The 23827-nt window shown below is 41.2% G+C and overlaps 1 protein-coding gene across 1 annotated transcript in view; it reads left to right on the forward strand.

The window, feature by feature from the left end:
• T265_00999 (hypothetical protein) overlaps positions 1-20503 on the forward strand; it is a gene marked incomplete at both ends in the record, with an annotated part of 39327 nt that extends 18824 nt beyond the window's left edge. Inside the window, 8 exons of the mRNA XM_009164914.1 lie at positions 1203-1439; positions 2084-2297; positions 4756-5017; positions 7509-7697; positions 12258-12378; positions 14895-15053; positions 17222-17389; positions 20061-20503. Coding sequence (XP_009163178.1) covers positions 1203-1439; positions 2084-2297; positions 4756-5017; positions 7509-7697; positions 12258-12378; positions 14895-15053; positions 17222-17389; positions 20061-20219 — 1509 coding nt within the window. The remainder of the gene's footprint in view (positions 1-1202; positions 1440-2083; positions 2298-4755; positions 5018-7508; positions 7698-12257; positions 12379-14894; positions 15054-17221; positions 17390-20060) is intronic.
• Between the last annotated feature and the right edge of the window lie 3324 nt (positions 20504-23827).

Below are 23827 nucleotides of genomic sequence, written 5' to 3' on the forward strand. Positions count from 1 at the left end.
AAAAGTGTTCGCTGAAGCTGTAGTGTTTAAAATAGAGCGCATGATTCTACCAATCCGCGATTCAAAATTGTGGATCCTCCGGATGGATGACATTTTTGTCACTGTCACTAAACTCAGTACACGATACACACGAATTGTTCAAAGCCAGATTTGAAGATATCAAACCTAAAATGTAACTAGAAAGGAACGACTGTTTAGGTGGACAAGAAGGTGGGTTGAAGCATAGGAACGGCGAGCTGATACAGACGGCACAAATACCGAACGGCAATAGCAACCATTCAATGAGTCGCAAGAAGCGCGGAGAAGACGAGCGGAGAAACGCTGCACCACCACAAAACTGAGAAAAAGGGAGAACTTCATCTTCTAGAATATTTAAAAACAATGAATATACAAGTAATTCTGTCAAAAGGATACCAAAGCATAAGACTTTTCAGCAGAGACAATGGTGAAAAAGAAATGGCAGAGGAATATTTTCAAAACAATGTTGAACTGACAGTAAAACTATTATATCACAATGGGATCCTTTCAGTCCAAAAACCAAGTACTTCTTTAAAAAAGCTGATCTTAGGTTTCATAGAAAACTGACAAAACCCAGTAACAACCAGAGCAGGTTCTATGCTCGGAAAACTTGTAGGAACATATGTGATCGTATAAAAAAGACGTTACTACTTACGAATTGTCGCCATACACGAAGAAACAGGACACAAATGTAACCTCGAAAACGCGAAAATATTTGCACATTGTGACAACAAAAACAGAATAGAGCGGACTATGACAATAGAACGTCAGCTCCAGGCATGATACCACACAGGCCGACATACCGCTACGTTATGCTGTGGTGAAAAACGTTGTGTGCCACAGGACTTTGCAATTTTATTGAAGGGGTTCTCTGCTCAGAGTTCCTATGAAGCCCTGAATTTCTGGCCAAGCCAAAGTCCCCACACTCTTATTCGTCTTCACGTGAAATAGATATGGGTTGTCGAAGATACCCTTCTACTGGATCTAGTTTTAAGCATAATTGCCTGAAATGTATAGAACCACCGTCTGGTATCGGGTTAACTTATTTCATGTGTATTTAATGCAATACAAAAAGAAAGAGATCAATTTGAATATATTGACGTCCAACTAGCCCATCTAGCCACTGAACACTCTTGTTAAAAGCATTTTTCAAATTACTGCGATACACAATTATCTTAACGCAGATTACCCAACTGGAAAATCAAATCGCTAGGGACGATTTGGCTACGGCGGTGAAAAAAGCGGAAAACCAGAGAATAAAGGAGAAAATTCAAGAAGTCGAGCGAGAAATTCAAGAACGCAACGGGCTAATTAACAAGTTGGAAGCTGAGATCCATCATGCCACTGTCATGGTGGAACGAAAACAAGGTGCCATAGATCTACTGAACAAAAAACTTGACCGTCTCTTGCAAGAATCCGGGGTAAGTATGGACCATTTTACTGTTTTATGACGAAAAACAGGTCAATGTCCTCTTGTCATAAACTTACACCACTTCCGAATGTTATTTAGTATCTCACCATGGTTATTGCTTTCATTAACGGCAGTTGCATCTGCACACTGAATGAGTTTACATTGACGATCTGGTTACATTAGTCAAAGGAGTCCAGCACACATATTCAACAGCTACACTATCGATCTCATCGGTCACAGCCTTTGTAGACTCCGGCGATATTCTCAAAGTCAGTGCTGCTAACCTAGTTCAGTAACTGGTGATACAATGAAAATAGCAACGCAACTTACATCCGTAAGCTATGGATTGAACTAATATTTTCGAACGACAAGTGTTCGAGGGTTCCATTCCTTGCATAATCCTTGAATTCATCTGTCACTCACTCGGGACAAAACTTGCTCCAACAGCTCACCATCAATGAGAATCTAAGGCTAAACGCTAGCAAGCGACTGTGTTGGTCTTTTCACAATGGCCCGTAAGGTGAAGAGATTACCTATATCAGGGACTGATGTCATACACAAATTTGAATCCCGTGCATGGGAGATGCAGCAGTGAGTGGCCTTTTCAGTTTTTGCCGTGATCACTATTCCTTGAAGTAATCTTTTCATTTCTAGGGTGTGGAAATGGGACCACTGGGGGCGATGATTGCCAACCTAACGAAAGCTGTCAACGCAAAACAAGAGGAGATTGGCGAACTGGAACAGCAATGGCTGAAAGAGCAAAATGAATTAGTGCGTCAGATGAACGAGCGTGACAATTTAACAAAGATGGTGGAACGGCTGCGAAAACAGTTGACTATCCTGGCTCAAAAAAAGCTGAGAATGGATAGTGAGTGAAAAGTGTCATATACCTTAGATTGTCAACAACTCTATTTCGTGGACCGACTGCACCCTATTCCGCCACGTTGAGCTTCAAGGTACAAACTTTTCAAGGGTTTTACACTTGAAGTTTACTTATACACTTCTTTGTCGGACTCAGAGAGTAACTAGTTAGTCCAACTGCATCAGCCCTCATGGAACATTTGTGAATGAAATTACATTTCGTTTGAAAAACGCAGCTTCATCCTCCAGTACATGGTTGTCACCCCGCTTCCAAACCGGTCATTCTATCTTGGTGAAATGTACCTTTTCTAAGGTTACTTTACCAGCTATGCGCCACCAACGACTTAGGAGGACTGTTTCGCCTACATTAATGACTCCATACGTTTTGTTCGGTTCCATTTCCAATCCCCACGTGAGCTCTACAAACCATCTCAAAAAGACCGTACGCACTGTGTTAGCGCACGACAACTAGATTCACGTCTATGCGTACTTTATTGAACAGTATGCTTGACATTGTGCCTCATGTGACCCAATTTCACCCGTCCATTGGCTTAGTCGACCGTGTTCTGCTTCAGACTACCTGTGCTCATCAATTTGACTATCCCGTTTTTCTCTCAAGCCGTTTGCACTCATCAAATAATGACATTTCCTTAAGACCAGTTGAAGTTTTCCGACTCTCGCCAATACTACCGGTTTTGAGGAGGCATCAGTCGCACATATACAGTGAAATTACACAAATACTGTGGAAAGTCAATATGACTCACATTCCGATGTTACTGAATACATGGACCAAACTAAGGAACCCGCATTAATGAGATCCGCTGAACTCAGTTAAGATGAAGAGCGGGTATCAACAAGTGAAATACAAAGTCATTCCAAGATAAATATATTTAACTACTCGTTTGACTGTTTCGTTCTCCCCTATGAGGGTCCAAATGAATGTCGAGTACACGAAGCTGCATTTTAGAAAAAACGTGAAGAAGCGACATTTATTTCAGCCTGAGGTTTTGCTTAAGTATGAGTTCATCCTTCTGAAGGGCTCATCTGAACACATGTGAGAAGCTAATAGCAAGCGAAATTTTCTCTGGACTAGGATGTGATCTTTGGGTCTTCTCGACAGCGAAAAACTTCAGCTAACAAAGAAGTCATTCTCTCAGGTGACTAGTATGTGAAAAATCTTATTGCCTTGCTTGCCTTTCAACCGTTTGAGTACTTCTGCTGATTCTATCCTGAAGACCATTGGGATGAAGATGTGTTTTTCTCAGGTAATCCTCAGGAAATCATACTGGTTTTTTGAAAAGCCTTGTAGCGGTTTAACATAGGATGTTGGACAGCTTTGAATGTATTTACTTTGCCACACTTTATGCCGTAAGTTGAAGGAGGCTGAAAAGCCTGGCACACCAAATCAGCGCACCACCGACACACCTTGCTGACATTTAATTTTTCGTAACCCCATTTTTAAATCTATTTACCCCCCATTAGTTCGAGCCGTTACAAACCTAGGATAAACAAAACGCAATTTTAATTTTCGAGCCATAATTGACGATTACCTGCTGCGTCACACCTGAGACTGATAAGCATGTGCTCAATACAATGCTAAAGGAACACGGGGGTTATGCTAGTGTTGCGCAATTTTTAAAGCAACCAAATTGGTGGACGATTTCCATTTGGATTTCCCGGCTTTGAGACCTATTCAACTGCCCACCATTAGTGTTCTGTCCGCTGTGTTCAGTCAAAAACTGTGACAAGCACGAAAGCCAAAGAGGCGTGCAGTGGATGATGATGATGGCAGTTGATAAATGTGCGTTGGACGTTGACAAATAGATTTTTAATCGAATAAGTCAGAAATATATGGACACCATTTGGTTCCCGTTAAATTCCACAATTTCTCTGCAGTTCATTGGCATCCGGTGAATGGATGCTCGATGGAGGGTACTGTGATGGATCGAGAACTAGCTGAATGTCGCAAACATTGTTTGTCCACTTTACTCAGTATCGAGTTTCTTTGCAAACCCACTGGGGGAATGGTGCAATTTGGTTTGCGATCATGAAACTGAGTGATTTCACCAGTATGCCCCCCCGCACACAAACGGAACCATTTAGAATAGTAAATTGTTTTAATACCAGGCCGACAGGACATACTTGGAAAGCGGGTAATGGATGACCGGAGGGTTCAGGTTATGGTCCCAAAGGAAACAATTTTTGTGAATCGTTCGAAACAAGCCAAGCTAAAGAGCCTTGGAAGTGGAATATACGACCAAAATTACGTAAAATATTGGTCAGTGAAATGGGTGCGGGTTGGCATTTTAACACTTTGATGCTTCTGTTGCATTTTAAAAGTGCCGTAAGAGTTTTTGTCGTAACAATATCCATTGGTATAAAGATTTCTCGATAAAGAGAACAACACTAGGCGAATGACGCTGCGACGCTTCAAATACCACCCATTTGTTCACTTCAACCCACAGACGAAATTGCAATACAGGAACGAGAAAAAGCCGAATTAGAGCGGGAACTAAAGCATCTGCAGAACGACACTGGCAGGCTGAATGGGTTGATTGCCAAAGAAAAGGCGGTTGGAGAAAACCTGACTAATGAGAATAAACTGGCCGAAACGGATTTCGTGCGTATGCTTCGTGAAAAGGAGATGGAGGTGGCAGAACTTCAGGGTAAATTGGACGAGTTAAAACAAGAACGAGAAGATATGCTCAACGAATTGGTTGAAGTGGAGTACGTTCTTTTACAAGAATTAAACGCATTGCGTTCAACTCGAGTAATGATGCCAGGAGATGGATCTCTCCGCATGGCTCAATATCCATAAAAAGCAGTTACTATTGTTATGTTGTGTAAACGAATGCAGTTTGACTCCGGTATTTATTATTGACATATTCCAGTCCTTAATACCCAAGATTATTATAAAAACGTCACACTAGTTTATTCCAGTGGGCGTATCGCCATAGAAATTAACGCCATTTATTCTGTGGTAATAAAAAGACTATTCTCACATTTCAGAGTTAAATCACTATTTGACACTTAGGTGACTTGGATATGCCGTCTGAAGTAGCTTCTAGATGTTTCGGAATTGATGACTTATAAGGCTTCAGAGTTTATGATTGCGGTTGGCAACATTTCTATTCGGGCCTAGCAAGCTATAAACTTTGAATTTCTAGATGAAATATCTCTGGAGACAGAATACTGCCTTTTACTGACACACCGCAAAGCTTACATCTCAGGTGCACACTGACGATGTGAGTTAGTGTACAACACGCCGCATGCATTTTGCGGTGTATATCACGAAACACCATTGGAAAAATACGCAAAATGAACAACAGTATCCATCATTAGAATGCGCGAACCGACTCACCCATCAGAGTAGTTTAAACGATATGACGTATCGGTTCTGTTTGTAATTTCGGCTTCCACCTTCCCGTATCAGTAGATTGAGTAAACTACGGTATTTTACAGCTTAAGGTCCTGTGGAACGCAGCCGCCAGACCGATGCAGCGTCCACTTTCATCAAAATAAAGGACTCTAGATAAAGCCGGTGTCAGTCGTACACTCACCTCCGAACCTGAATTTGTATTTTGGTTTGCTGAACCCAAGCTGGGGCGTGTTTCATTGTTGGAGTCGAAGTTGCTTTTCATTCCTATCAAGGCGGCTGAGTGTTAATAATTAAAACGATACATAAGATTGCGGATGATGTACCGAAGTAATGGAACCTCCACAACAGAGGTATAGCTGCCCACTGGTTCGACAGTGTCCTTGGATCGCTTATTAGCCGAGGTCGAACGGCGCTCTATCAGCCCACTAATGTCGTATCCTCTGCATTTCAAAACCGTGAAATCTGTTTTTGGGACCAAACAGATCCGCACCTTTTTAACCTGAAGAATGTGTTCATTTAAAAATTCCAGTGCTATTCATTTGAGTGAACTACCCTCGGGATCGCTTGTATCTTTCATTCAACTTCTTTTTGAGCTATCCAGTAGCGTTCTTAGTAAACATGCCATAGCGCTTCGGCACAAAACTTCCTGGATGGAGGTACTGATAGGTCCGATTGTGCTACTGATGGACTGTTTCACGAAGTGCTTCATCTGGATGGGCCAGCTGGGTAATGAGAAAGGCAATTTTGTCATTCATCTAGTGTTAAGGTGTTAACTTTATATTTGGATGGGTGGTGGTAAGATCTTGGAAGAGCTCCGATACTTTTTGCACTTATGTTGTTACAATTAAATCTTCATCGATCCGTCCGTCTTCAGCTTTCTTAGGTTCAACTGTGTAGCCAACTTGCTCTTAGAATTTGGCATGGATAGATCAGCTAGGACAGGGACAAGCGAGCTTCTGAAGGCGACTTCTTCAAACTTTCCGTGTCTCCGACCCTGGAACTCGGAAGCAATATCATGCACAAATGGGAAAACTTCTTCTCCTCTGTTGTTTTTATTCTACAGTTAATATCAATTGCATGAAAAAAAGCCATACGTGATTTAGGCGGTCTCACCCTGAACAAGGATGTAATGCCTAAAACCTGTCCAACCTTGAACATTCAATGGAAACTAAATCTCAGATGTAGGTTTCAGTGTTTGTACCAACCATTTTGTTAGTTTTGAGGAGAGCTTCCATCAGTAGGATGGACCTAAGGAGAATGTTTTGCTTGTGCAGTATAGTAAGACTATGGGGTTGCGATAGCAGTTATCTCAGCTTCAAGAAGTTGGCCCTTGTTTTGGAGGCCAATCGGTCATCTACTAGGGACTGCAACTCTGGAGACAACTTTCCCAAAATCACACCTTCAGAACCTTGTAAGGTCACCCAGATTTGATTCGACAGCGGCGTTTCGCACCGTGACCACCAACGATAAGGTGTTGTAGTTTTGTAGATCGATTTCTACCGGAACATGGCAATCATATATGAAGAAACTGGTCATAACGCTGGCACTCGCGCCGTGATTGGCATGTTTTCAAGATCCCGAAAATTAAGACGCATATTCAGTTTAATCTATTTACTTCATATTTTTTATGTATATACCAGAATTATAAAGCGAAATATATCCGGTGCGTCGTGCACCATCCCATTCCCCAGTTCTCTCTTCATGTTTGTGACGGACAAGTCGTATTTAATGCTTTTCAAAAAGTTATCAACATTGTTGTTAGCGAAGCAAATGTAATCTGGTTTTCAGCTTCCCAGTAATAGGTCATTTAATCGAAATCGTTTTCTATTTGACTCCTAGACGCACTATTATGCTCTGGGAGAAGAAAGTTCAACTATGTGAGGAAACGAAGGATGCCGTTGAATGTCGTCTTGGACAAGGCGAAATGAGTGTGATGAGACATGAGATTCACCGAATGGAAGTCAGGAAGAGCTCACTATTAAATCAGCAGGAGAAACTTTTACAAGCTTTGGAGCGGTCCGTGGCCAAGTAAGTCTTCAGTGAATTTGTGGTTTTCAATGTGCTTTCAGTTAGAAGAACTATTATCTCCCCAATCTTTGCGTGGCCTTCGTGCAACGCGTCACGTGATGTCGCCTTGTTTGCGGCCCTGTGAATCTTTCATAAAGTGTTGGAATATTTCAGCTTGTTATTCTAGTCCTTTTGTGACTGTGTGTAAATCAGTGCTGATTCCACCTAACCAGAAGTCGCTAGGCGAATACCTTAATGATCTAGCAAAATCAGCTAGGATGCTCAGTCAGTCATCTACATATCATTTGAAAAATATGGGTATACGTCCCGCACCTAGCTGACCAAGAATTTCCTCTACTCCATCATCATTAAACAAAAACAACCCTCGTCTGTTCATGCGTACTTTAAGAGAATTGTACTAGTGAAATGAAGAAGGCTTTTGCTGCGGAGATATTTATTAGGAAATGCCAACTGACCGGTTACAGACCATTGGACAGGGAAGCAAAACTCATATGCATCTTATTTACAAAAACTGGACATCTTTCTCCTCCTGAACGCGTCTTCTTGAACGTTTCTGGATATTCATTGACTCCAATCATTCATTGCTCAAATCCAAGCAAATGTTACAAAACGACTCCACAAATTCCACAACACTAGCTCTGCTGGTTACGGATTTATGAGGTTGCCAAGGCAAGAAGAAATTAAGTGCAAGTAGTGTGTTGCTGAATTATATGGGGGTTAGAAAAGAAGGCGAAAGACGGAAAGTTCGAATAACCTACAGCTAAGTCCTTCAAGTTGCCTTGCGGGATGGGAAAAGTCGTAAAATCTGAATTGTTAAAAAGTATGATAGGAAACGTATTTGTTCACTACAGCATTTGAATGGTTTATCATAAGTGCCTTATTGATGTGTTCCCAGTTTTTCAGTGACTGATCAGCAAAACCACGTTTGGCGGCAAAACCTGCCTAATTCATCACTGTGTTTCCACCAAGATGCCAACTACTATTGGGGCAATCGTGCAAGTGATGCAGTCCGTCATCAGTTCCCACAGTGTGACCTTACGATAGGCTCAAAATGACTGAATCCAGATACAGAAACATATAAAATCGCAGTTTGGCCTTTCATCAACCCAATGGATCGATATAAGTCTACATGCACTCATACGATGTCTCTGATTGGCCACTCGAAATGTCATCACACCTATTGTGGCTCATCTCTGAGAAATACTGACAGATCTGAATTCCAAAGGAATTCTATAACCTCAAACGGTAAACCTGGTGAGCAGTTAAGAAACCGGGGTGAATGCATAACTACATGTAATACTGAATTCTGCACATAAACCGCCTCAAACCTAAAGACTCATCTTCAACGGAAGAGTACTTTACTGTACAAAGCCAAGCTTTCTTGCGTATTACTTCAAACGGTTTCGTCGTCCTTTTCCTTGCGGTGTTTTACTCCAGCAGTTTGTTTTTCATGGCTTTCTAGATGCTACTGCGATGCAAGCAAAACCTCAAGGTACAAAGCACAGCGTTTCACTTTGTTTAGAGCAAATATTTGGAAGAAATGGAATGAAAAACATTTAAACTTTATGTATATTACTTTGAGGTGTGATTTATAGCGAAGGCACTTGTACCGTTAGTTTCTGTCCAGATTATCCGGTTGAGCACTTAGAGATACAGTCACTTCATAATGCTCGTGATAGGCCAGCGTCATACCTGAGACAATAAATGCTGTCATGGCAACGGCTTTCCGTGACACTGTGTAAGCGTCTTATCAATAAAACAATACCAACTGAATCAGAAAAGCTGCTTTTGCCGAAAATTTGGTGAATTCCGACAGTATTTAGTCCATTGTTACAGGAGATCAAGCTAAAACCGCTCAGTGATATATTCTCAATGGAGAAATTCATCATGAAGGATGAATTCGTTTTTTCGTACTTTACGCTGAATTTCCTTAGTCAGAACTTTAAGAAAAGTACAATGTGCTACCAGAAAGTAATCATCAACTTGAAGGTGACTAACCATTAGATCAACTCAAACCACAGCGGAAAATGGCATTGGGAAACCTAGCCATGTGCTGTCACAAAATGTTTTTTTCGGTTTACCCCACTCAGCTCAGGTGCCTTAAAGTTGAACACAACCGGATTTAAAATTCATACCGGAGGTTTGTTTTCAACAGCGAGCCTGAAAGCAAAGCGTCTGCTATTATGAAGCATCAAGGGCTAGTATGTATGGAATCAAAAGAACACCCCGTTCTAGATTACTAGTTCTCTTGGTAGTTAGTCAGTAGCCTAAGTTGGGTAACGTAGAACACGGATATTTGAAAGAACAACACAATTTATTTTTGCGAATTGCGTAGCGTGTCTGTAGGTCTGCTGGTTTAGATTCTACGCAGTTTGCTTTCCAGTGAGGCCTCTGACGGGTTTGAATAGATCCACTTTGAAGACTTGAGTTAAACAACAGCGTCCTGAGTATGGAAAACTACCAGTACTAAAACCTAGGAATGAACTACTACCCAACACTCTAAATATCCATTTTCAAGCTCACAATATTTTGACTGGGTTGTCGGCTCTTGCTTACTCGACAGCAAATCTGCCACATGTGGTCAGAAATGTTTCAACGAGGGTCAAATGACAATAGTAAATTGGTCACTATGTCACTGTTCTTTGTTGTCCTTGGCCTCAAGTTATTCCACACATCATAACTGCTTAGTGTGTGTGAGTATGTGCCAGCTCTTGTGTTACTGCACTTACTCAATTGTTACTTCCGAGATACTAAACAAAATCAATATAATAGTTTTCCAAAACTAACACAAAACATGCCAGGAAAACAGTATTTACATAATTTGACTCAGTTTATTTGCATCCGGAACTTATTTTCACAGAAATTTCGGCCCCAAAAATTCCAGTCTGGCGTTGAAGCACGTCATTTGGTTCTGAACAATTCAGGCCGTAAAGGTTTCCGCCCCGAGTTTTACATAATGAAGTTTGAGTCCGTAAATGAGCCACGGACTACTCATTCCAGTAACCACTCATCTCTCTCAAGTTAATTATATTACATTGTCGTCGGTGATATCTCCTCATTGTCAGAATACATTTGTTTAGCACAGTGTGTCGTAATACTGGTACCCCGAGTGGATTTTGTGAGGGTTGATCAGATGACCGTTTCTCTATTCACCAAGTTTGGCAATGGTCTGCAAATATTTCGTCCACAGTCGAGGAGACATCGTCATTGCGCGGTTGATTGGGTATTTCTTCTTCCTTGAGCTCCGCCTATATAGTTTTGGAAAGTATCTAATATCCTCTCACGTGGTTGTTCAATCAGTATATACCTCATCCGTAATATTATTTGCCCGCTTGCAATTTGCGTTGCGTTGTGGTCTGTATATCTTTTATTCCTCCAGATGGTTGAAAAGCTTCTCTGGGGTACTTCAATTTCACTTGCGATTTGTCTGTTTCACGGTCTTTGTTTCGCCATGGTCTTTCTTACTTAAGCTTGGTTGATCTTAATGGCGATTTCTATTTTGTTGAAGCGCCTGGAGCAGTTCAGTCGAAAACTACGTCTGGTATCCGGGCCGGAAGCTGTCGACGGGTAGACAGACACATAATTCTTTGGCTCGTAATTAAGGTTCAAATTTCTAGCACAGCATTTTGACCTATGCCGGCTCGATTGTTCTGATGCAACCCTTTGTCCTGCAAACTCCTGCGAATGCACTGAATGAAAATATCCTGTGACTGTTCGTTCTCCTATGTGCCTGCGCATAATTATCTGCAAATTTTCTCGTCAAAGGTGGCAGCCTTTCCGACAGGTCCAGTGATTTTAGGTACAGCAAAGATTTTATCCTTCAATGCATCTTCATATTGAGGGAACGTACTATGTAGCTTATATTTCTCCTTCCCTAGAGCAAACTTTTTCCTCGCTGGACTAATTTCGTTCAATTATGCCACACCTCTTTTGGGACAGAAATACCGCGTTCTCAAGCTCTATTTTTTTCAGCTTTTTTTTGCCTGAACAACTTGAAGATACAAACCAAGATGTGATTCATCATTCTCGCTTGCTTCAAGTCAATGATTTACAAGGACAGATAGTGTGATGGTTAGAGCTAAAGTTTGGTAGGGAAACTCATCGTAAGCTTTCTCAGTCTCTACAGCGTTCAAGTCTGACCAAGTAAGAAGTAACAGTTGAGCTACGAGTGCCATCAGAATACCACTGATTTTGTCATTAGAACTTTTAAAAACTCAAAATTATTTCTTTAGTGACCTTTTACATGTTCTAGCTGACAAGGGAACTAAACTCTAAAACTGATGAGAAAACTGTGGATGGCTTAGTAACTGCAGAGCCAGGCTACTCAGACAGTATTCTACAAGATCATTACGAGCACCGTAGTAGCCAATGGTGTAATAAGCCAAATGTTCGAGCTAATATATCAGTAAAATAATTGCTGCATCGGCTGGTGGCTACAAAACTGTTAGTTTGATTGATAGAACCACCTCTGCCTGCAGAGTTTTCTGAATAAGCTATTTTGTGAGCACATCGGTTTCCTCTACGAGTGAACATTAATGAATGGTGTTGTATATTGTACAGACGCGAACTTATTGTGGCGCAATCTGAAACACAAAGACACCAGCAAAACAGAGCCAATCTCCGCATCACAGCACAGCGACATCTCGAAGAACTGAAGAAAAAGGTCAAGGGTACCAAGCAGGTGAGCCTTCTCCATAACTGGCAGTCTGGATCCAAGTTGACATAAAACTCATTGGATCATGTTGGTCAGTTGGTCATGTTGGTCAGTCAAACAAACGTTTTTAAAGTGCCGTATCACTAGAGTGACTCCTGTACTACCATTCCGTTTCTACTTTACAGCAGACCCTCCAACTGGATTTGTTCTCTTCATCTTGGCTCTTGGCACGCATAAAATATCCTGTTAGATGAACTTACTTTCATCCACCAATTTGTCGCCAGTACGTCACCGGCTTTATATAGCCCCATCCAAAGTGCATATACTTAACTTATAGAACTTTAGTGACCTTACGGAAGGAATACTCCCGGATGTAGTCCTCCAAAAACCAAGTCACCTTACATTAGCAACCCATAGTTACGGGGTAACTGTGCCAGTTTTATTGGTTAAAGTCCACTTGTTAACAAGGTTGAAATGGTTAGTAATATAGACTTAATGAAAACTCAGAGCGGTCCTTATGACCTTCACCTGTGCCCTTGTTATCGGAGAGGCCAGTTAACATGAGGCCATCTACCTTGAATCAGCATTGTTTTAGATTGACTGATGTTATTTTTGTTAACCTATGTTATTGAGCGTTTAACGATCTGATTACACTACCGTCCTCAGGACCTACACAGTCTGTCTCGAACGAATGGCATTTAAACTCATCAGGATTTACTAAAAATCTTACCCTTGATAATTGTTGCACCATTTCTGATTGCGTCTACCAGAGAGGTATTCGCAGCGCAGTCAAAAATGGGATTGAAAGTTTATTAATACTACGAATGAAAATAAGCCACAAACCGGGGAATGGTGTTTTTAAATTACACTTTTTCAGTGAACTTTACACAGATTCATAGAGGAGAACGTCGGTAGCTCAGGTAGCGTAGATGGTCGTTGGCTTGTTCGCTGAACTGGGCAATTTGGTTGCAAACGTTTCATCACCAATCGAGGTGACATCATCAGTGCGTAGTTGTGCGTAGCGGTGGGTAAGTGGTTGTGCATTCAGTAGTGTTACGTGTGTGTTGATATACGTGCTGGTAGCCGGGGATGACCTTTGACCGCGATTAGTTATTCTGTCGGGCGGTTCCATTGGTTGTTCTTTTTATCCCGTGTCCTCATTCGCCGATGCCCACGTGACTTTTCAACTTGGCATCCCTCGCCGTCGTAGTCTAGTCGATGTTGGAGTGACCTCTGTCCTTCCGAGTTCCGGTTGTCACCTTTATTGATTTGACTCCGAGGAGTTCCTTGTTTCTTCGTTTGTGAATCCATTATTCGAAGAAACAAGGAACGAAGAAACAAGGAACTCCTCGGAGTCAAATCAATAAAGGTGACAACCGGAACTCGGAAGGACAGAGGTCACTCCAACATCGACTAGACTACGACGGCGAGGGATGCCAAGTTGAAAAGTCACGTGGGCATCGGCGAATGAGGACACGGGATAAAAAGAACAACCAATGGAACCGCCCGACAGAATAACTAATCGCGGTCAAAGGTCATCCCCGGCTACCAGCACGTATATCAACACACACGTAACACTACTGAATGCACAACCACTTACCCACCGCTACGCACAACTACGCACTGATGATGTCACCTCGATTGGTGATGAAACGTTTGCAACCAAATTGCCCAGTTCAGCGAACAAGCCAACGACCAAACAGATCCATTTTTTCGAGTGACCGTAGGGACCAGTGTAAAGTGAATGAGGGAGATTTCACAGATAAGAGACAATGCATCCAAAATTACTGGGATCCATAGTCAGTAATGTGCTGCACTCTAATCTCGGATAAGAAGTCCATTCATGGTGAACCCAACACACGACCGGTACAGCAGTGACCTCAAAGCAGCCTATTAGGGTAACAATGAAAAAAGGCGCTAGCTGAGAAGTGACCAGATGTTTATCTTTGGCTCCAATATCAAATTTCAATTTATTTCCAAGCTAAGTGTGATGTATGTGGGAAAAACTTCTGTAAAAAATCAGACCTGTAGAATCTAGAGTTGGAAGATTCATGTGTAATTCATGTAATAACTTTATGAGGCAACTATGGATAACTCCACATTATTGGACGTCTTAAAAAGCACGCATTCCGAATTTACGTTCCACTTCAACCACTCCGTTATTTAAAAAATTTCATAGACGTTAGATTTTCATTTTATAGTTAGCACATCGGACGATGCATTGACAGTTATGGATAACGAAAATTAAGTGTAATGCTGAGGAACGGAGCGACAGGCTGATGCAGAAATGCATATTTCTGGACTGAAACTGTTCTGAGGACAAGTTGAGGCGGTTCCTAAAACAAATGTTCCTAAAACTTTTGTCACGCATTATAATTAACAGTTCTCAACTAGTAATCACCTGCACGATCTCAGTGTGTATGTGCAATAATGGTTCATGTTTAATGGAAACAGAAGCCATTCTTTTTTCTTTTTGCCGGACATCAAGTGCCGGTCGTTTTACATGTACGTTTACCGATCTTGATTTAATCCAATAATTATAGTTGGCGAATAACTGCAATACGGAAATCAAAGAACTGGAGGAGAAACTGGTGGAATTGGAACAAGAATTGTTTTCGAAACGCCAGGATTTCGAAAGTGAGCAGAAACTAATGGATGAACTCACTGAGAAATTGCAGTGTCTTGCTAACGACAAACAAATGGTGAGGATTGTTGTCTGCAAATCTGGAACTGCCAGTAATGGGAACAATGTCCACAGTATTGTGTGAAAATATCTTGACCGTGTAAACATTTTTGTGCACTTTTTGGACAAGTGCTTTCCGGTTTGATGACAGTTGAAGTAACCTGAATCCTGAAAGCAACATGACAACGAGCCAAAAATGAGCTAATCGTCGGAGTGAATATTTAGCTCTACGAAAAATAGTGATCCACAGTGGAACGCAAACTCAGTTGAAAATATGCGCGGTAAAATTTGCTACATGTTTTCTCACATAATGGATGAGAAATCTTATACCCCTAATGTGTAACCCAGACCTGTATTTCTAAGGTTCCAAGGTCCTAACCTTTTCACGGGGAAATCTCAATATAACTGTCATAATTGTGTAATGAGTGTGTAGGAGTGTGCTGAATGAAATCCGCACTATGTATTCAGAGGGGTGCAATCCTTGGAAAGAAGTCGGAAGTGTCCGTCACTTCTCAGGACGTCCTAACCGGATGCCACCTTTGAATTATCAAAGACACTATGTAGGGTGTCTATTCGAAAATCATGAGAATTCTGACAGGTCAAACAATTGAAAACCTTGGGAAGCCTTAATGTGAGATATAAGTATCTTTTTCACTTCTTTCTTTCTGTGGTAGAGCCACCGTCTTAAGAAATCTTCAAATATTTATTGGAAAGAACTCTGTCGATTAACAAAACATTTTCGACAAATTTATGTTTACTCGGAAATCTCGCTTTTCGCTAGGCAGTTACATTCGGTCTTAATTTTTATGCGTAAAACACCACACTGACAACACTATCTATTTTCTCCAAGCTCTTCTGGAACGATGACTCCTCAATTGTTTTCTAAACATTTTCCAAGTGATTAAGAACACTAACGGTTTTAGGCCGACTGACAGAAAAGCGGGTTGACAGCTGATGGTGATCATAAGACAACCACAACGACAATGACTATGACAGTAGCTGTGACGATGATCCTGATGATGGGTGCTTAGCAATCGGAGTTTTGTGATCTACTCCCAAGTGACCCAATCTTTAAAGTGGGAGATTTTTGGAAACTGAATCCTGAATTCATCAGATACTGTTGTATGTGCTGTCCAGACTTTCACCCTTGTGTGCTGTAAACGATTGCTGCAGCCAAACTCAAAACGATATTGTCTCCCATAGAGAAACAACTCCTCATGAAAAAATATCACACTTTCTGGTTCATGTGTCGGCTAGTTTACTATCCAAAGTAGAAAAATTTAGTGAGCTGCCGTGTGGTTTTTCATAAGGCTTTTAAATGGGCCATGTCATAATAAATATTGACAGGCTATCCTTCATCATATACACTGACTAGACGTAGTTCGTTAGGCAACAATGTGCGCAGAGTATCATTCAGTGGAGGAAGACACGGAGCGAAGTTTTATCGAACTTGACCAGACTGATTTTTAAGGGATATTTCTATTTGTTGAGCTATTTATTCATTGTGACCACTGAACTGTAGTACTTGATGCTAAATTGCCGTTTCCTGGTTCTAACCGAAGTTAAGGCGTGTAGTACAAATGAAGCTAGTAAAATCGGGGTAATTTAGCTGGTAAGCTACATCTGCACCGCGCACCAACAAGTAGAAAAAATTCCTTGTTTCAATCAGCTAACGTGCTTTTGAGCCCAAACCAAAAACACTCGCGTGATTATGATCTTTGTAACAAAGTTCCCGGGCACCGGGTATTATCTGGTCTTCTTCTACTCCTGACGTATATGTAGTCGTAGCATATGATATCATCTAACTCACCATAATGTTGAGCCTTTTATTGAATGGCTTTTATCCTATTCCTTGGTGCCATATCTGATGCCTGAATTAGTTCACTGGGTGCTGATCAGGTAGCAGCTGATCTGCTCTCTTCGCCTAGGAATGGGCTTGCAAGATATTTGTTGCCACATCTATGCACTGGTGATTTTTCAGAGTATAGTGACGGAACTTTCACAGTTAGCTTCTAAGGTGGGCGAACGGATCAGCTTTTACATGAGTGATAACTGATCATATGTTATAAGGTGAAAAATGCACTGGCTGGCATCTTCAGTTCTCCGTAAACACTCTCAAGAGCACGCAATATCGGATTAAATTAAGACGCTTTTTACGTCTCCTCTTCTTAACAGTACGTTTTCCAGTTGCAACTAAAGCAACACGAAACTGTCTACTGGGAGCAGGTTAATGAAGGACGATATCGGCGTCTGTGCAATTCCACTAGTGCCTTGGTCGCTGAATCGGCACGACAGTACAATCGGATCCGCACACTTCTCATGGTGATCGACAAACTAATGATGGATTTTCCACAAGTAGGTCAAAATTGTCTTGCAAGCCTTGCGATCTCTGAGCTTCCTGGTAATAACACTGCTCATAAGTATATTTGCATGACATCAATTTATAAGCTACTACCTAGTATATACAGGATATATTATATATTTTATTATAGTAAACGATGTACATGATGTGATAAATGTTTTGTATGTAATACGCAAAAACCATGAGAAAATAGTATTCTAAAGCTTGAAAAACTAATATAATAAGTAATAAATATAATAAACCTGGCATGGTAGACAAAAGAAAATAAACATATGATGTTAGCGTGTACTGAATATAGCGTATTTAATGAGATATGACGTCGTGTCTTGTTCAGCAACCGTTACATATGTTTACCTAAGTGATTGCTATCAGAATTATCAGGAAGGTCAGATTCCCGAAAGCAACCACTGAATATCCGAAATCTACTGAGATCCTCACCTCTGCTAGATGTTGGCCAGACAGGCAAGGTCCCCTCAATATGCAGCGCGTCGCAGCCCCGTACCAAGGCCCAACTGCGTGCGTCAACATTGGACCAAGTGAGACAGTGTCGCTCCAACAACTGGCTTGGGAGCGTTGTGTTTTGGCCCTCGCACGCACTCACGCTCTCGCACTCGCTTGTTCGGAATATAGCCGTTGTGTTCCCTCCTGTGAGTTTTTTTTTCGACATTAGGCACCGGAGCGGATCAGTAGTCAGATACAACAGATTGGCGAATCAGTAGATAGCACAAGAATGTCCCTGATTCAAATACGTTCGACTTGGGTTGCTACTATTAGGAGATCCACCAAAAAAGATTAGCATATGCAACATCTTCATTTGCCAGCCTTAATAGGCACCTCCAAAAAGCTAATAAATTACATTAAACCACCCCGCACGCGTTTGAAACACTATCGGAGTCCATAGGTCATGATACTTAAAAACCTCTAATAACCACTTGTTAGGTGAACATGATACATCACATACATTTAGTAGTCTCATTCTCTTTATTTCATCTGTTTTTACTTTAACCTTCATTGAGAAAGGCGATTTTTAGTGAAAAAAGAACCTCAACATTGTGACGAGTTGTAGTAAACTCAGCAAAATTTTGACCTGCGTTTTGTGTCATTGTCGTGGGTATTTCACTTTTGAACGAGTCTATCCGAAACAGTGGTTGTCTCCCAGCCGCTGGAAGTCAATGGGCAGAGGTTAAATTGAGCCTAAAATATCGAAAGTTATAAGATACCGGTGTAACGGTGATACTATTGATGGGGAGGCACGCGAGTAGTATGTGTTGTTCGTAGAATTTCGCTTTGCGTCTATTGAAAAAGGGAGATCTGTTGCGGAATTCGTGGAGCCACTTTGTAACATTTGCTTGGATTTGACCGAAGAATGAGTGGAGTCAATGAGTCTCCAGGAAAGTTCAAGAAGACTCGTTCAGGAGAAGATCGGTGTCCAGTTTTTGTAACTAAGATGCAGATTAGAGTTTCGCTTCCCTGTTCAATGGTCTGTAACCGGTCAGTTGGCATTTGCTAACTAAATAACTCCGCAGCGAAGGATTTCTTCTTTTCGTCGGTATTTGTATAGGGTTGCGTGTATATTTGGTTGAATACCTATTTGGCTTTTGCGGGAGACTCACTTGGATTCCAGCTTAATTTCTCGCTTGTGATACACTTGTCCAACTTTTGGTTAAAGGAGAACCTCAGTGTATGGGAACCCGTAGACCCTGTAAACCTGAGGATCCTGAAGAAGTGCAAAACTGGTCTTATGTTGCCAACCAGTTAGCTTCAAACCCACGGGTAGTGTTTTAAGTCTATGAAATGTATTGGAATATTTCAAATCTCGTGCCAACTGGTAGATGAGGTGGCCCGGTGGAGCAAAACCAGTTGAAGAACAACACCATAGAAGAGAAATTCGGATGAGTTTCCAGTGAATCTCTCGTAAAAAACAAATTAGTATGTAAATGAGTGTATTTGCTTATGTTGTTTTAGTTTAAGGCTATTTGCTTGAGCATTATACTGCAATCTGGATCCTCCCGAAATTCTGCTCTTTATCCACGTTTTATATTGAGTCTGGTCTTTTCTTTGTCTTTAGGTACATTTGATGACTCGTCGCGCTACAACTGACTTTACTGCTTGCTGTCCTTGTTTGAGCAGAAGCAGTCCTCGCAGCTTTTGATATCTCCTGCGGTTTCGGATATAGTCCTGATTATTGTGTTTTTAGTAGTCACATCTTTAAATTAAATCCTTTTCGAAGCTCAAATAGAATCACGCGGAATCGTACAATACCTTCTACTTACTCGTTTCCAGTCAGTTTGTTGAGTCAATTAGTCGCTTTTTCTACACCATTTGCTCCGTATTCATTATCTGTAAGACCAGTGAATCTTGTGTCCACGTAATTTTGCCCAATGGTCTATCGTTGCAAGCGGCATTAGTCACAGGCTAAAAGAGAGGGACCACCTAGATGTAATCAGTCCCTCTACGATTTTTACTTCCCTCTGTAATACTCCATAGGGAGATTTTTAAAGCGCTTTTTGTCCTTGAATGGTAAGGACAACCAAAGGGGTAAGGAAGTGTATTAAAACTCATTTTCAAAGCGTAAATGACATCGGTGTTTATTAGTTCAGTGTAGTAGGCACTTATACAAATCATGCACACGCTCCTTAGCCTTTCTGTGTTCAACATTTCCAGGCACAGCGCGAGCTATATCCACTACACCGCATCTTAGAAAACCGTCTTGAACAAGAAGATAAAAACGAACGACTGGCTTCTGTCCAGTCTCCAGAGTCAGAAGATAGTCGTCGATCCTCGCTGATTTCCAAGGCCACTCCGGTACGAGAGAACCCGTGAAGTTCTACAATAAGAGCACTCCATGAAAAAGAATGTTTATGATGGACCTTACCGGATGTCCAACGCCTTACACAAATAAAAAAAGAACTCAACCCATATAACTGTACCATTCGAAAGACACGGATGTCATGCTTTTTACGTTCCTCTGAATGCATTCCAGATAATATCCCCCTTTATCAGTCTGGTGTCCAATGTCTGGTACCAACCCTCATCAAGAAAAAACAATGTAGATAATGTTGATTGTTTTTCTCATTCAGCACAAGCAAATAAAAGATAATAGTTACCTGTGCCACACAAAACTACTCATTGTTCGGATGTTTTTGTATATGTTGGGCATACAAAATGTGTCTGTACCGCATGTTGCGCGAAGTTACCGTGTCTTTTTAAGGAACGATAAATTCTTTCCGTTTACTGGGAGCTCAACTAGCTTGTTCGAGCGAAAAATGCTTTCCTGTGAATTTAATATCTGAAGAGGATGAAATGAATGTAATACTCATGAGTAACGTATTATACAACTGAGAGATGTGAAAACCTAGATCTTAGCGGGTGAGTAACAGGGAATAGGTATGTTAGGTTTCGGAGGTTGCAACGAATACAGTTGTAAAACTTTGAGACAGAATCAGGTGTTTACCGCTTAAAAAAGCTGTATAAATTGCGTTAGTTGGAGTTGTGGGTGCTTTGTTTTTGTTTGCTGTCGGTCAGCCGCCCACGGACGATAAGTCGGATTGGGATAGAAGTCTTAGGAATTTTCCCCAGGCAGATATATGCTTGGAAAACGCGAAGGTACACAATACTTTTGTTAACCAAAATTGATTTGAGGTAAGCGATCTCAGGGTGCTTGCCGCAACTAAAACATCTTCGCTCTTTCATTTTCATAAGTTTGGTGAAACAAGTCGTTAGAGGTAACCTGATAGTAGTCAGCGTAACCTTGGCTAATATACGGAAATGATGGAAGTTCAGGAGAGCTTCCCGGTCATGGACATTCCTGTTAAGTCTCCAACAAAGCACCCATCATAGGCCGATTAAAATTCTTGAAAATGTATGTACTAAACTGTCAGAGCACGAAGAACGTTTTAGAGACTATCATTAGTTTCAAAATATATGTTTGTATCGAAGACTCAAAGTCTGCTTTGGATGCGTGCGTACGAAGCTTCTGGAATTGCGGGTCATCTGACATTCGATAGTCGCGGTGTTTTTCCTTAGTAGCCTGCGTTTGCTTTTCGCACAGTCTTGAAAATCAACCGCATTATTTACTGCCCCCAAAGCATATACGTTTATAGAACTGGTAGGATCTCGCACTTCCATTTAGCTGAGCACTCACAAGATCACTTCATAAGATGATCGTCTCCTGAAGTTCAAATCTCAAAGTGATCAGGCCCCACTATGGAGAAAGGTAGAACGTGGAGGTCAAACTGGTGACGCTGGACTCGGAAAATTCGCCCAGCAACTTTGCTTTCGTTGTAAACTTAGTTATACAAATGCAGTTTGTTAGTACCTAAGGATTAGCTATCTGACCTTCTGTTGCATCGTATTTTAAAGCTACTCAAACTACCTTAATTAGTTCTTCACATAAGTGGAATTTGGTAATCACATTATTAATTTTTGCCAAAAACGACGTGTCCCTGCAAAAAAGTTTTAGTTGAGTGCATTTCCTAACTCTACTAAAAATTTGACGAGGGATTCCCTGCTCAAACGAACCTCACTTTCACAGAGATCGCATGCTTTACTGGCAAAAACACTTTAACGGCACTTCATGATTTGATCACGCGTTGCATGGTTGTGGTCGGCGAGCTCCTAGTTTAATAGCGGAACGTGGGGTAAAGCACAGCGTTACTAGATGATAGCAATTTCAACTTAAGTGTCATCAGTTGCAATCCAGATTTTGCTATACAATATGCCTTCTGGCTTTATTCAATCTGTCCGCAAAAATTTTGATATCTCTTCTCTTATAGTGTCTTCTAAGTTCTGTCCTCCTATAATTCGTCAGCGTTCCAGGCAAACATAACTTGCATGGAAACGATGACCCTTATATGCTAGTTATCGGCATTGATATTGCAGACCAATCACGTTTAAATTCACTGAACTTAAACATCCAAAAGAATGAACTGAATGATCGATACTTTTCCCCATTTTCCAGGAAATAACTCCATCAGATACAGTGCTGATTAATAGAGTCACCTTTGCGCGTTGCGCACCCGTTACTTCAAACAACAGTGGACGTTGGAAGCAAAATTCGGTAGCTCAAACCTGTCCTTACTGACTTAGAAACGAAAAAACCCCTGGTATTCATGATGGTTGAAGTTACTCTAGCCAGCAGCTTTGTGGGCTATGATGTCAAGCTGATTGACGTGGTAAACAGGGTAGTGCACCTCCTAAAACAGCCAGTTAAGTAGCTGTAAAACAATCCTCATGGGCTCGCTTGAAACGCATCGACAGCCCACAATCGGTTTCGCACTACTTGGGGTTCATCAGGTGGGCACAGTTTCCACACGAAGAACATTTTAGAGACTATCGTTAGTTTCAAAATACATATTTGTATAGAAGACTCGAAGTCAGCTTTGGATGCGTGCATGCGAAGCTTCTGGAATTGCGGGTCATCTTACATTCGATAGTCGCGGTGTTTTTCCTTAGTAGTCCGTGTATGCTTTTCGCACAGGCTTGAAAATCAACCGCATTATTTACTGCCCCCAAAGCATATACGTTTATAGAACTGGTAGGATCTCGCACTTCCATTTAGCTGAGCACTCACAAGATCACTTCATAAGATGATCGTCTCCTGAAGTTCAAATCTCAAAGTGATCAGGCCCCACTATGGAGAAAGGTAGAACGTGGAGGTCAAACTGGTGACGCTGGACTCGGAAAATTCGCCCAGCAACTTTGCTTTCGTTGTAAACTTAGTTATACAAATGCAGTTTGTTAGTACCTAAGGATTAGCTATCTGACCTTCTGTTGCATCGTATTTTAAAGCTACTCAAACTACCTTAATTAGTTCTTCACATAAGTGGAATTTGGTAATCACATTATTAATTTTTGCCAAAAACGACGTGTCCCTGCAAAAAAGTTTTAGTTGAGTGCATTTCCTAACTCTACTAAAAATTTGACGAGGTATTCCCTGCTCAAACGAACCTCACTTTCACAGAGATCGCATGCTTTACTGGCAAAAACACTTTAACGGCACTTCATGATTTGATCACGCGTTGCATGGTTGTGGTCGGCGAGCTCCTAGTTTAATAGCGGAACGTGGGGTAAAGCACAGCGTTACTAGATGATAGCAATTTCAACTTAAGTGTCATCAGTTGCAATCCAGATTTTGCTATACAATATGCCTTCTGGCTTTATTCAATCTGTCCGCAAAAATTTTGATATCTCTTCTCTTATAGTGTCTTCTAAGTTCTGTCCTCCTATAATTCGTCAGCGTTCCAGGCAAACATAACTTGCATGGAAACGATGACCCTTATATGCTAGTTATCGGCATTGATATTGCAGACCAATCACGTTTAAATTCACTGAACTTAAACATCCAAAAGAATGAACTGAATGATCGATACTTTTCCCCATTTTCCAGGAAATAACTCCATCAGATACAGTGCTGATTAATAGAGTCACCT

The sequence above is a fragment of the Opisthorchis viverrini genome, assembly GCF_000715545.1.
Source record: "Opisthorchis viverrini unplaced genomic scaffold opera_v5_10, whole genome shotgun sequence".
Classification (NCBI taxonomy): Eukaryota; Metazoa; Platyhelminthes; class Trematoda; order Opisthorchiida; family Opisthorchiidae; genus Opisthorchis; species Opisthorchis viverrini.